The sequence below is a fragment of the Bombina bombina genome, chromosome 4, assembly GCF_027579735.1.
Source record: "Bombina bombina isolate aBomBom1 chromosome 4, aBomBom1.pri, whole genome shotgun sequence".
In the NCBI taxonomy this organism is placed as follows: domain Eukaryota; kingdom Metazoa; phylum Chordata; class Amphibia; order Anura; family Bombinatoridae; genus Bombina; species Bombina bombina.
Window position 1 is genome coordinate 546408694 of NC_069502.1, and position 15011 is coordinate 546423704.

At 40.0% G+C, this 15011-nt stretch overlaps 1 protein-coding gene across 2 annotated transcripts in view; it reads left to right on the plus strand.

Annotated features, from left to right (window-relative positions):
* DOP1A (DOP1 leucine zipper like protein A) overlaps nt 1-15011 on the plus strand; it is a 176311-nt gene that overhangs the window by 48979 nt on the left and 112321 nt on the right. For both annotated transcript variants that reach the window (XM_053710480.1, XM_053710479.1), the window contains exons 7-10: nt 304-403; nt 3189-3298; nt 13785-13893; nt 14192-14312. In XM_053710480.1, the coding sequence (XP_053566455.1) occupies nt 304-403; nt 3189-3298; nt 13785-13893; nt 14192-14312 (440 nt within the window). The remainder of the gene's footprint in view (nt 1-303; nt 404-3188; nt 3299-13784; nt 13894-14191; nt 14313-15011) is intronic.

Consider the following 15011-nt stretch of genomic DNA (forward strand, 5'->3'; position numbering starts at 1 on the left):
TAGAGGGTGTTAGTTCATGTGTTTTATATAGATAACACTGACCTCATGCACCTGATGTTCCTAGGAGCCAGCACTGATTGGCTAAAATGCAAGTCTGTCAAAAGAACTGAAATAAGGGGGCAGTCTGCAGAGGCTTAGATACAATGTAATCACAGAGGTAAAAGGTGTATTAATATAACTGTGTTAGTTATGCAAAACTGGGGAATGGGTAGTAAAGGGATTATCTATCTTTTAAAACAATAAATATTCTGGTGTAGACTGTCCCTTTTTTAACTTTTTTTATTTTTTCAACTCTCTGCATAGGCAACGCGTCTTGATATGATCCGTATTCTGTCTGCAGCATTGCGTGTGGTATTACGCAGGGACATGTCATTGAACCGGAGACTTTATGCATGGCTTCTTGGTAATTTTAGAGTAAATTTTAATTTTGCCTTATGCTACTTATAGAACATACTTATAGCAATGTTTCCACACAGCCAATAAGCACTACAGGTTGCTGTGTTGTTTGTCAGATTATTCAGTGAAAAAAAAAAACTAAACTTCTCATTTAACTTGGCTTCATGCCCATTTAAGTTTTTCTGTAAATTTTATAATAGATATGGTATTGACATTATGTGAGCTTCATCGATAATGAAAACGTTTCAGTTTTAAAACACAGTAAAGTGCTTTTAAGCAGTCTAATTTTTAGCATTTTGTGCTAGCAGTAAGGACTGTCAATGAAAGGACACACTATGGTCTACATACCATAAATAGCTAACTGAATATATGCAGGTTGTAACAGACATTATCTTGTTAAATTGTACAATGTTCTTTCTTTTGCTTTCATCTTGGAAACTTTTGGTGAGTTTCAGAATGTTAGTGTTTTGTATTATAACATTTGTAGTAATTAGAGAAATTAGAGGATTATAATTGTTGTGTGTGTGTATATATAGCTAGCTTGCTCTGGTAAAAAATTAAGAGACCACTCAAAAATTATCAGTTCCTCTGGTTTTACTATTTAAAGTTATGTGTTTGAGTAAAATGAACATTTTTGTTTTAGAAAGATAACAAGTTGATATTCATTTTTAAAAAACACAATACTAATTTTTAATCACAGCTTTCATGCATCTTGGCATGTGCTCCACCAGTCACATTACTGTTAGGTGACTTTATGCCACTTCTGGTGCAAAAATTCAAGCAGCCTGGCCTTGTTTGATGGTTTATGACCATTCATCTTCCTCTTGATCACATTCCAGAGATTTTCAAAGGGAATCATGTCTAGAGATTGGGCTGGCCGTGACAGGGTGTAAATCTGGTGGTCCTCCATCCACACCTTGATTGACCTGGCTGTGGGGCGTGGAATATTGTCCTGCTGAAAAAACAATCTTTAGAGTTGGGGGACATTCTCAGAGCAGAAAGAAGCAAGTTTTCTCCCAGGATAACCTTGTATGTGGCTTGATTCATGTGTCCTTCACAAAGATAAATCTGCGCGATTCCAGCCTTGCTGAAGCACCCCCAGATTTTCACCAATCCTCCACCAAATTTCACAGTGGGTGTGAGATATTGTGGCTTGTAAGCCTCTTCATGTCTCTGTCTTGCCATTAGATGACTAGGTGTTGGGCAAAACTGAAAATTGGACTCATCAGAGAAGATGACCTAGAATCGCACAGATTTTTTCTTTGGAAGGAAGCATAAATCAAGCCATGTACAAGACTATCCTGGAAGAAAATGTGCTTCCTTCTGCTATGACAATATTCCCCAACTCTGAGGATTGTTTTTTACCAGCAGGACAATGCTCCATGCCACACAGCCAGATCAATCAAGGTGTTGGAGGACCATCAGATCAAGACCCTGTCATGGCCACACCTGAACCCCTTTGAAAACCTCTGGAATGTGATCGAGAGGAAGATGGATCGTCACAAGCCATCAAATAAAGCCGAGCTGCTTGAATTTTTGCACCAGAAGTCTCATAAAGTCACCCACCAGCAATGTGAAAGACTAGTGTAGAGCATGTCAAGACACATGAAAGCTGTGATTGAAAATCAGGGTTATTCCACCAAATATTGATTTCTGAACTTAGTTAAAACATCAGTATTGTGTTATTTAAAATGTAATATAAACTTGTTTTGTTTGGATTATTCATGGTCTGATAACACCGCATCTTTTTTATATTTTGATCAGTTGTCATTTTCTTCAAATAAATGCTCTAAATGACAATATTTTTAGTTGGAATTTGGGATAAATGTTGTCAGTAACTTATAGAAAATAACAAAAATTTTCATTTTTACCCAAACACTTACCTATAAATAGTAAACTTTGAGAAACTGATAATTTTGCAGTAGTCTCTTAATTTTATCTAGAGCTGTATGTATGTATACATGTGTGTGTATATATGTGGCGAGGGGAAATTTAATGGTGGAGAGTGAAAGTTAGTGAATGATGAGTCTGAATTCTGGTTTCATGTTGTAAGTAGCAAAGTTGGTACATTGTATTTGCAGAATGTACACTCCTATTGCAGCGCTGGCAAACACACATTTTGGTCTATGTGCTAAAACTATTATCTAAAGGGATATTATATAGCCACATAAGGGCAAGGATATGTTATTCCTCTAGGACTGTAGGGGTATTTAGACTGTTACTTCTGAGAGGGTAAACTGGGCAGAGAGAGAGATTGCAGTGGAAAAATAAAAGTAGAGAAGAAGGTAGAGTTAAGAGAGAAGAGAAAAAAAATAGTGTAGAGATATGAGAAAGGGGAAAGAAAGTGTAAAGAGAAGATATGGCCTGAGAAAGAAGGGAGAAGATAAAAGGAGAGATTGAAGAGCGAAGGGAGAGATGATGATTATAAAAAAAAAAAAATCTCTGTCTGCTAGGACCTTTCCTGGCTGTCAGCACTCTCTATGTTCAACAATTTCCTTTTTCTATCCAGCTGTTGCCTTCCCCGGAACCTCCAGTTGATTTTTCTAACTGCTATGAACTTACTTTTGTTAATTTATTACTGTATGCAGCATTATTTAATTTGTTATGGTATAAAATAAAAACAATGTTACAAAATGTTTCACAATGGCTTAACATATGCAAAGTGGAGGTGGTGTAGTGGGGGTGAGATTAGAAGTGGCGAGTAACATTTTGTCCTGGCTAGTAGTTCAGGACTTGACATTTTGAGCCCTGAGATATGTTTCTGTATTACATGTGTAATTTTTTTTTTCAAGGCTTCGATAACAATGGGGCTATTGTAGGACCAAGAACCACAAGGCAAAGTAATCCTGAAGAGCATGCCAGCTACTACTTCAATAATTTCTCCAAGGAGCTGCTAGTTCAGGTGATATAAACTATTGTTTATTTGTTTTTTTGGGGAGTTGTATCATTTTAAAGAAGAATATCTGTTAAATCTAATAATATGGGTACTTGATTCTCATTTAGGGTGTGGGACATACACAATAGGCAAACCTCTATTAAATAGGGGAGAAAAAGTGACCATTTGCTAAAATATGTACATTTTTTGTATTAAACCTTATTTTTATGACGAACATTTTTTTAATTTTTTTGTAAGGGGATTTGTACCTGTTTTTTATTTTTATGTGGTTTGTTGTTTTCCATATAAATATATATTGTTAACTTGAGACTGTAACGTTTTATCTCTATATAGTTCTACAGGCAAACATTTTACCCCAATACGTAAATAATTATTAGTATGTTAAAAAATAGGCCGTCATACATATTCAAGAATGTGACAAATTAGTATCAGATATGTTTTTTATAAAATCCGGTTTTACTGAATGCATATGCAACAAATCTTCTTCTTTTGTTTTTATTTACCTTTCAAAACTATTATTTCTCTTGTAAGGTGTATCCAGTCCACGGATTCATCCTTTACTTGTGGGATATTCTCCTTCCTAACAGGAAGTGGCAAAGAGAGCACACAGCAGAGCTGTCCATATAGCTCCCCCTCTAGCTCCACCCCCCAGTCATTCTCTTTGCCGGCTCTAAGCAATAGGGTCCCTCTCGGGAGGGTAAAGTGAATGTGGTGTTAGAGTTGTATTTTATGTTTTTCTACAAGCAAAAGTTTGTTATTTTAAATGGTACCGGTTTGTACTATTTACTCTCTAGCAGAAAAGAGATGAAGATTTCTGCAGAGAGGATGATGATTTTAGCATGTTGTAACTAAAATCCACTGTGGTTCCCACACAGGACTGAGGAGTACCAGAAAACTTCAGTTGGGGGAACGGTTTCCAGATTAGACTGCAATAAGGTATGTTCAGTCATTTATTTCTAGACAAGACTGTGATAATGCTAGAAGAGACTGACAAGATCCCCATGAGGGCAGGGTAAGCTGTGTTCAGAGACTCAGTAAGGATTGGTTGACACTAATTCAGGGCAAACGATTTTTTTTATGAAAACATCGTTTTGTAAGACACTTTGAAGGTCCCTTTGGGGTTTCTTTCAGGGGTTGTTACCCACATGGCTATATTTAATCACTTAGGAGTGTTTCTTTAGGCCTCACAGCTCCGGAATAGAGTGGGAGGGGCCTAATTTTGCGCCTCAGATGCGCAGTTAAAATTGAATAGAAGATTCATGCTGTTTCACATGGAGGGTCCTGCTGCAGTTTGAGGGCCTATAAGAAGCTTTTTCCCCCAAATCTGGTCCCTAAGGACAGGTAGGGCCACAGCAGAGCTGTGGCAAAGTGCTGTAGAGTTTGTTAACCGGTTGTTGGCTTAATGTTGATCCGGTTTGGGCATTAAGGGGTTAATCGTTTTTATTGCTAGTGGTGCAATCTTAACAAGGCTTTAGGCATATACTGTAAAAATTTCGAAAAGTTTACTGCATTTTTCACTGTTTTGCAAAATTGTGTGTCCTTTTTATCTCTTAAAGGCACAGTAACGTTTTTTTTTTTTTTCAAAGTATATTTTTCTTTGATTAAAGTGATTTCCAAACCTGTTTGTGTATACTACTAGTCTGTTAAACATGTCTGACACCAAGGAAAGTCCTTGTTCAATGTGTTTAGAAGCCATGGTGGAACCCCCTCTCAGAATGTGTCCCACTTGTACTGATATGTCTATACACTTTAAAGATCATATTGTTGCACTTAAAAATGTGGCCCAAGATGATTCTCAGACTAAAGGTAACGAGGGTAGCCCGTCAACCTCTCCCCAAGTGTCTCAACCAGTTACGCCCGCTCAAGCGACGCCTAGCATCTCTAGTGCGTCTAACTCTTTTACCTTACAAGAATTAGCGGCAGTCATGGATAATTCCCTCTCAGTATTCTTATCTAGACTGCCCGTGTTACCGGCAAAGCGCGATAGCTCTGTTTTAAGAACAGATTATGAGCATCCTGACGCTTTAGTAGCCGTATCCGATATACCCTCACAACGCTCTGAAGTGGGGGCGAGGGATTTGATGTCTGAGGGAGAAGTTTCCGATTCAGGAAAGGTTTCTCCTCAGACAGATTCAGATACATTGGCTTTTAAATTTAAACTAGAACACCTCCGCTTATTGCTCAGGGAGGTATTAGTTACTCTGGATGACTGCGACCCTATGGTGGTTCTAGAGAAATTGTGTAAAATGGACAAGTACCTAGAGGTTCCTGTTTACACTGATGCGTTCCCGGTCCCTAAGAGGATTGCGGATATCGTTACTAGGGAGTGGGATAGACCAGGTGTTCTCTTTGTCCCCCCTCCTGTTTTTAAGAAAATGTTCCCCATATCTGACCCCATGCTGGACTCGTGGCAGACGGTCCCTAAGGTAGAGGGGGCTGTTTCTTCACTTGCTAAATGCACAACCATACCAATCAAAGACAGTTGTGCTTTTAAAGACCCTATGGATAAAAAGTTAGAGGGTTTACTTAAGAAAATTTTTGTTCAACAAGGTTTTCTTCTCCAACCTATTGCGTGCATTATTCCTGTAACTACTGCAGCTGCTTTCTGGTTCGAGGCGCTGGAAGATGCGCTCCAGACGGAGACCTCATATGAGGACATTATGGATAGAATTAAGGCTCTAAAGCTTGATAATTCTTTTATCACAGATGCCGCTTTCCAACTAGCTAAGTTAGCGGCAAAAAATTCAGGTTTCGCCATTTTGGCGGATACTCTGATTCAGGCTAGAAAGCCTGTCACCAGGAAAATCTACCATAAGATATGGCGAAAATATCTTTCTTGGTGTGAATCCAAGGGTTACTCATTGAATAAAATTAGGATTCCTCGGATATTGTCCTTTCTCCAAGAAGGATTAGAGAAAGGATTGTCAGCTAGTTCTTTTAAAAGGACAGATATCTGCTTTGTCTATCCTTTTACACAAACGTCTGGCAGAAGTACCAGACGTTCAAGCGTTTACTCAGGCTTTAGTCAGAATCAAGCCTGTTTATAGACCTGTGGCTCCGCCTTGGAGTCTAAATTTAGTTCTTTAAGTTCTTCAGGGGGTTCCGTTTGAACCCTTACATTCCATAGATATTAAGCTTTTATCTTGGAAAGTTTTGTTTTTGGTAGCTATCTCTTCTGCTCGCAGAGTTTCAGAGTTATCTGCCTTACAGTGTGGTTCACCTTACCTGATTTTTCCATGTAGATAAGGTAGTTTTGCGTACCAAACCCGGTTTTCTTCCTAAGGTTGTGTCTAATAAGAATATTAACCAGGAAATTGTTGTTCCTTCTCTGTGTCCTAATCCTTCTTTGAAGAAGAAACGTCTGTTACACAATCTTGATGTAGTTCGTGCTTTAAAGTTCTATTTACAAGCAACTAAGGATTTCAGACAAACCTCTTCCTTGTTTGTTACCTATTCTGGTAAGAGGAGAGGTCAGAAAGCGACTGCTACCTCTCTTTCCTTTTGGCCGAAAAGCATCATCCGTTTGGCCTATGAGACTGCTGGCCAGCAGCCTCCTGAAACAATTACTGCTCATTCTACCAGAGCAGTGGCTTCCACATGGGCTTTTAAGCATGAGGCTTCTGTTGAACAGATTTGTAAGGCAGCGACTTGGTATTCGCTGCATACTATTTCCAAATTTTACAAATTCTATACTTTTGCTTCTTCGGAGGCTATTTTTGGGAGAAAGGTTTTGCAAGCAGTGGTGCCTTCCATTTAAGGTACCTGTCTTGTTCCCTCCCTTCATCCGTGTCCTAAAGCTTTGGTATTGGTATCCCACAAGTAAAGGATGAATCCGTGGACTGGATACACCTTACAAGAGAAAACAGAATTTATACTTAACTGATAAATGACTTTCTCTTGTGGTGTATCCAGTCCACGGCCCGCCCTGGCTATTAAGTCAGGTAGATTTTTCGTTTAAACTACAGTCACCACTGCACCCTATGGTTTCTCCTTCTTCTTCCTAACCTTTGGTCGAATGACTGGGGGGTGGAGCTAGAGGGGGAGCTATATGGACAGCTCTGCTGTGTGCTCTCTTTGCCACTTCCTGTTAGGAAGGAGAATATCCCACAAGTAAAGGATGAATCCGTGGACTGGATACATCACAAGAGAAAGTAATTTATCAGGTAAGCATAAATTCTGTTTTTTTTATTTTTGTAGATAACCCAAGGTATTGATCTAGGTCCATTTTGGTATATTTCATGCCACAGTTTTGCCGCCAAATGAGATCATATTAAAAAAAATAATAATCATTTTTCACAAACTTTAAAATTTTCACTTAAATTATTTACATATTGCTTATGCATTCAGAAGACAAATGGTTGTGAATGCTTCACTGGTATCCTCTTTGTTCATAAATAGCAGACATATATGGCTTTACCATTGCTTTTTGGTTATTAGAAGGCCGCTAACTGCAGCTGCGCACCACACTTCTGAAATTCCTGGCAGTGAAGGGGTTAATTAGGCAGCTTGTAAGGTTAAGTTTAGCTGTAGTGTAGAGATCACCCTCCAGCTGACACCTCTGACACCTCCGACCACCTGATCCCTCCCAAACAGCTTTCTTCCCTCCCTCACCCCACTGGTCACCACCATCTTGGGTACTAGCAGACAGTCTGCCAATATGAAGTTTTAGGGATTTTTTTTTATTTTCTGCGGTGTAGGATCCCCCTGGAGTACATGTACAACAGGTTGAGAAACAAGGGCCTTCTCAGTTTTTCCCAAGATTCTGCTAATTGATCTATCAGGTCTGCAGTGCCTTGCAGAATGTATTAGCGAAAATCATTGTTAGATCTGTAGCTAAATTAGGGGAGTTTTTTTACGTTTCAGAATCAAAAGATGAGGGAAAATGTTTTGTGATATACTATATAGTAATAGGATGCATTTTTTAACCACACTTCAATATAACTGTAACTTTGTTTGTTGTATAAAATAGGTGTTGTAGTGTGATGGACATATTTTTCTAGATGTAGCATTTTCTTTTACAAGATACGACGAGTCCACGGATTTCATCCTTACTTATGGAATATCGCCTCCTGGTCAGCAGGTGGAGGCAAAGAGAACCACAGCAGAGCTGTATATATAGCTCCTCCCTTCCCTCCCACTCCAGTCATTCTCTTTGCCTGTGTTAGTGATAGGAAGAGGTAAAGTGAGGTGTTAGTTTAGATTCTTCAATCAAGAGTTTATTATTTTTAAATGGTACCAGTGAGTACTATTTTTCTCAGGGTAGAGCTACAGGCTTTTCAGCAAGGGACTGGGGAGATCTTCGTTACTGTGACTCCCATACTATTTGCTGCCCTGATGATGATGGTCTTATATTATCTAAGACCCTGTTTGTTCCCACAGATCTGCTGGAGGTGATGAAAAGAGCATCTTCATTGTGTGGGACCACGTCATGCTGCGCTCAGCATTAAGGTATGTACAGTCATTTGCTTCTGGGGAGACTGAGGTATCTCAGAACAGACTGGCATTTATTCCTTATACCGGGAAGGGTAATCAGTTTGCACAGGAGTCATGAATGGTGTGCATGGGTTCCCCTCTTTATTAGGTGAAGTCAGCTGTGCTATCAGTGCCCTAATATGTGATTAACCCGGTGGATATTTTCAGTTTGTGGGCTTGACGCTGGGAGATTGAAATAAGCTATTACCCAAGTGTTCTAACGTTAACTTTGGCTAAGATAATGGCAGGACAGGGGAGTGTGTTGCTTGTTTGAGGGGCACATTGGCGGTACACTTTATAAAGGATTGCGTTGGTTAAAACCGACATTTTTATTCCCATGCGGCTTTACTTGCCGGGGACTTAGTTTCCACCCACGATGGGCGGGGCTTAGCTTTTCACACGCTTAGCCGCGCAGTGGTTATCCGGATCCTCGATCGGCAGCAGGTCTCTAGGCTTAAGTCAGCTTGTGTCTGCAACTTTCACAAGTGGTCTTAGGAGCTAGTGGTTTGGCAGACTTTCTCTCTTTGTCCAGGCCTGGATAAGAGACGTTCAGGATCCTTGGACACTAGAAATCGTGTCTCAAGGGTATCAGTTGGAGTTCAAAAATTCCTTCCCCAGAGGAAGATTTCTTCTTTCACAATTGTCTGTAAACCAAATAAAAAGAGAGGCGTTGTTACGCTGTGTAAGAGATCTCTCCTCCATGGGAGTAATATGCCCCGTTCCACTTCAGGAACAGGGCCAAGGGTTTTACTCAAATCTCTTTGTAGTTCCCAAAAAAGAGGGAACGTTCCGACCCATTTTAGATCTCAAAAGTCTAAAGAAATTTCTCAGAGTCCATCGTTCATGATGGAAACTATTCGGATCATTCTTCCATTGATCCAGGAGGGTCAATATATGACTACCGTGGATTTAAAGGATGCATACCTTCATATTCCTATCCACAGAAATCATCACAAGTTTCTGAGGTTTGCCTTTCTGGACAAACATTTTCAGTTCATGGCCCTTCCTTTCGGTCTGGCCACAGCACCCAGAATCTTCACAAAAGTTCTGGGGTCTCTGCTAGTGGTTCTCAGGCCGTGGGGCATTGCAGTGGCGCCTTATCTGGACGATATTCTGATCCAGGCGTCGTCTTATCAGCTGATAAAGTCTCATACCGACATTGTTCTTTCCTTTCTAAGGACTCACAGGTGGAAGGTGAATCTAGAAAAGAGTTCTCTAATTCCACAGACCAGGGTTCCTTTCCTGGGAACTCTAATCGACTCTCTATCCATGAAAATCTTTCTGACGGAAGTCACAAAGTTAAAGATTCTGAATACATGCCGAACCCTTCAGTCCAATCCTCGGCCGTCAGTGGCTCAGTGCATGGAAGCAATTGGATTGATGGTGGCAGCAATGGACATCATTCCGTTTGCTCGCTTTCATCTCAGACCTCTATAACTGAGCATGCTCAGACAATGGAATGGAGATTATGCAAATTTGTCTCCTCAAATAGATCTGGATCAGGAGACAAGGGACTCTCTTCTTTGGTGGTTGTCGTTGGATCATCTGTCCCAAGGGACGTGCTTCCGCAGACCCTCATGGGTGATAGTGACAATGGACGCCAGCCTTATAGGATGGGGTGCAGTCTGGAGCTTCCTGAAGGCTCAGGGTGTGTGGACTCGGTCGGAGTCTCTACTTCCCATCAATATTCTGAAGTTGAGTGCAATATTCAATGCACTTCAGGCTTGGCCTCAGTTGGCTTCGACCAAATTCATCAGATTCCAGTCGAACAACATCACGACTGTGGCTTACATCAATCATCAGGGAGGAACAAGGAGTTCCTTAGCGATGACAGAAGTATCCAAGATAATTCAGTGGGCGGAAACTCACTCTTGTTATCTGTCAGCAATCTACATCCCAGGAGTTTACAACTGGGAGGCAGATTTTTTGAGCAGACAGACGTTTCATCCGGGGAATGGGAACTCCATCCGGAGGTCTTTGCCAGCCTGATTCTCAAATGGGGCAAGCCGTAGCTGGATCTTATGGCGTCTCGTCAAAATGCCAAGTTTCCGAGATACGGATCCAGGTCCAGGAATCTTCAGGCCGAACTGTGCTTTGGTCGTTCAACCTAGCTTATGTGTTTCCTCCGTTTGCTCTCCTTCCCCGGGTGATTGCTCGAGTCAAACAGGAGAGGGCCTCAGTGATTCAAATCGCTCCTGCGTGGCCTCGCAGGACTTGGTATGCCGATCTGGTGGACATGTCATCTCTGCCACCGTGGAAGCTTCCATTGAGGCAGGACCTTCTCATTTAAGGACCCTTCCATCATCTGAATCTAATTTCTCTGCAGCTGACTGCTTGGGGATTGAACGCTTGATTTTATCTAAGCAAGGGTTCTCTGATTTGGTCATTGATACCTTGATTCAGGCACGCAAGCCTGTTACTAGAAAAATTTACCATAAGATATGGCGTAAATATCTTTATTGGTGCGAATCCAAGGACTACTCATGGAGTAAGGTTAGGATTCCTAGGATTTTATCTTTTCTCCAGGAAGGATTGGAGAAAGGGTTGTCAGCAAGTTCCTTAAAGGGACAGATTTCTGCTTTGTCTATTTTGCTACACAAGCGTCTGGCAAATGTTCAATCTTTTTGTCAGGCTCTGACTAGAATTAGGCCTGTGTTTCGGCCAATTGCTCCTCCTTGGAGTTTGAATTTAGTTCTTAATGTTCTTCAAGGGGTTCCGTTTGAACCTAAGCATTCCATAGATATTAAGTCTTTGGTTTGCTATTTCTTCTGCTCACAGAGTTTCTGAGCTTTCGGCATTACAGTGTGATTCTTCTTATCTTATTTTCCATTCAGATAAGGTAGTGTTACGTACCAAACCTGGTTTTCTTCCTAAGGTTGTTTCCAACAAAAATATTAATCAGGAAATTGTTGTTCCTTCCTTGTGTCCTAACCCTTCTTCTAAGAAGGAGCATCTGCTACATAATTTGGACGTAGTCCGTGCCTTGAAGTTCTACTTGCAGGCGACTAAGGATTTTCGTCAAACATCTTCCTTGTTTGTTGTTTTTTCTGGGAAACATAGGGGTCAGAAAGCTATGGCTACCTCTCTTTCTTTTAGGCTGAAGAGTATCATCCGTGTTGCATATGAGACTGCTGGACAGCAGCCTCCAGAACGAATTACTGCTCATTCCACTAGGGCTGTGGCTTCCTCATGGGCATTTAAAAATGATGCTTCTGTTGAACAGATTTGCAAGGCTGCTACTTGGTCGTCTCTTCACACTTTTTTCCAAATTTTTACAAATTTGATACTTTTGCTTTGTCTGAGGCTGTTTTTGGGAGAAAGGTTCTTCAAGCAGTGGTGCCTTCTGTTTAGGTTCCTGTCTTGTCCCTCCCTTTCATCCGTGTCCTATAGCTTTGGTATTGTATCCCATAAGTAAGGATGAAATCCGTGGACTCGTCGTATCTTGTAAAAGAAAAGGAAATTTATGCTTACCTGATAAATTTATTTCTTTTACGATACGACGAGTCCACGGCCCACCCTGTCAATTTCTAAGACAGGTCTTTATTTTTTGTTAAACTTCAGTCACCTCTGCACCTTGGCTTTTCCTTTCTCTTTCTAACTTCGGTCGAATGACTGGAGTGGGAGGGAAGGGAGGAGCTATATATACAGCTCTGCTGTGGTGCTCTTTGCCTCCTCCTGCTGACCAGGAGGCGATATTCCATAAGTAAGGATGAAATCCGTGGACTCGTTGTATCGTAAAAGAAATAAATTTATTAGGTAAGCATACATTTCCTTTTTAAAAGTTTTTCTTCTAACTGATTGATCTGAAGATTTCTCAAAATACAATACAAAGAGCCTTAACGTTTCATATTATTAATGTATAGAGATCTAGAATAAAACAAATAAGAATACATTGCAATTTGATGTGTAGCTGTGTCATATATTTTTATTAACAAACTGACTTTGTACTCTTGCTATCCTTTTATGAAAAGCAGATAGGTAGGCTCAGGAGTGTACATGTGTGTGGAGCACTTTATAGCAACAGTTTGGCAAGAATGCTTTTAACAATGTGCAAACACTGCTGCCATCTAGTGCTCAAAAGCATTCTTGCAAAACTGTTGCTATATAGAGCTCCACACACATTGACACTACCTACCTAGGTATTCTCTTCAACAAAGAATACTATGAAAAGATGATAATAGACGTAAACTGGAAACTTTTTTATGTATTTTTATGTTTTATGCTGTATCTGTATCATGAAAGAAACATTTTGTGTTTCATGAAGCTGCTTTTCTCAGTGTCCCATCATTTTCTGCATGAAGAAGCACTCAGGACACTTGGCTTAAGTCTTTTTTTCTGACTTTGTGACGTCTGCAAGCTGCTAGCTTACCAACACAGTTTTGGTTTTTCTCTAGGTGACAAAGCCTCCAAAATTGTATATTGCAGCTATAGACTGTGATGCTTTTAATCATTAATTAATACATATATATTATTCCAATTTCAGTATGTTTGAGGCTTTTTTATCATTTAAAAACAAATGCTTGTTCAAATACAACACTTTTTAAGCTTCATTTGCACTATTATATTTTCGCCAGAATATAATAATGTTTATCCAGTCTTACTTTATCAGATTTGATAATATCAACATTCAGGATTTTAGTTAATAATACACAAATAGTAGTAATAGTAGTAATCTAAAGTCTACTCTTTGATGGAACACAGATGGTCATGAGACAAGAGTTAGAGAAACAAATGAGAGAGTTAAAGGGATGGCATAAGTGAGAGACAGACAAGACAAGATGGAGAGACACTTGGACAGAGATATGTCAAGTGGACTAGAGCTCTAGACAAGGGCATAACAGAGAGAGATCGTAGGACAGGAATGTAACAAACGAGAGGGTGATGAGCACTGTTGAATATCCAAAAGAAAGTAGTAAGACTGAGAGAGACAGCACAAATAGTGTCGGGTTTTTGAGTGGGGGTGTCTGTCCTATCACTAGTCTTTGTGTGATAATTGATTATTTTTATGTTCTTGCTGCAGGCTATGGTGGGAATCTTGCAAGGAAAGGAGCTGAACAGAGAGAGTGCACCAGTGCAAGATTTAAAGCCATTTCGTATTCTTATAAGTCTTCTGGACAAACCTGAGCTAGGTATTTTTTTGCAGTGTGGTCATAAATGTTCTATATTGCATGTGTGAGAATACAGCCTGTCACTGTACACATTCTCTGCTTCTCGACTAGTGCATGGCTCCAATGTTATTTCTGCTGTAGCTTATGGAATGAGAAATCCTTTTACTTTAAAGCCAGTAATTAACCCTTATCACTCATTGTCCTTTGTCACAGCTGAATACTGATGATGATAATAACAGATAATGCCCAGTTGTGCATGTGTGTACGTATACATTTCCCCATGCATAGTTTTTATCATAGTAAATGTGTTTTACTTTAGGTCCTGCGATTTTGGAAGATGTGTTAATAGAAGTATTTAGGACATTATACACACAGTGCAAAGCAGAGCTTGACCTTCAAACACAATATCCCTTTAGCAAAGACCCAGTGCAGCTGAGCAGGTAAGTGCTTGGGGTTTGTTACTTAAAAAATTTAAATGGGCTTAGTACTAATCTTTTTACAGAGGAGATTTTATTGGCATTACCAAACATAAATGTAAGAATTCATCCAATTGTTTTAAAGGAACTGCAATCAGTGCTAGCTGTCCCATTAACTGATCTGTTTAATCAATCACTACTGACAGGAGTTGTTCCAGATGACTGGAGAATACTGAATGTAGTAGCTCTTCATGAAAAGGGCAGTAGGGAAGACTATTTTAACTACAGACAAGTCAGTTTAACCTCAGTAGTAGGGAAACTAATGGAAATTCTCTCAACAGAAAGAATTTGACTTGCGCAAAGACAAACAATTTAGAGGACTAAACACAGCATGGTTTACTTGAGACTTACCTGATTGACTGATTATGTAACTAATGTGTTAGACCGTGATGGAGCAGTTGATGAAGCATATCTAGATTTCAGCAAAGCATTTGACACTGTCCCAAATAACAAACTAATTCATTAGCTGTTATCTAGACTCAAAAAACTGAACTGGGTAGAATGTAGACTTATGGATAGGTGACAGAGTGTCTTAATAAATGGAGTGCATTAAGCAGAGGGAGGCAGTTACTAGTGATGTTCCTCAGGGGTCAGTTTTAAAAGCAAATTCAGTGATATCAGCAAAGGGCTGCATGGGAAAGTATGTCCTGCAGATGATGCAAA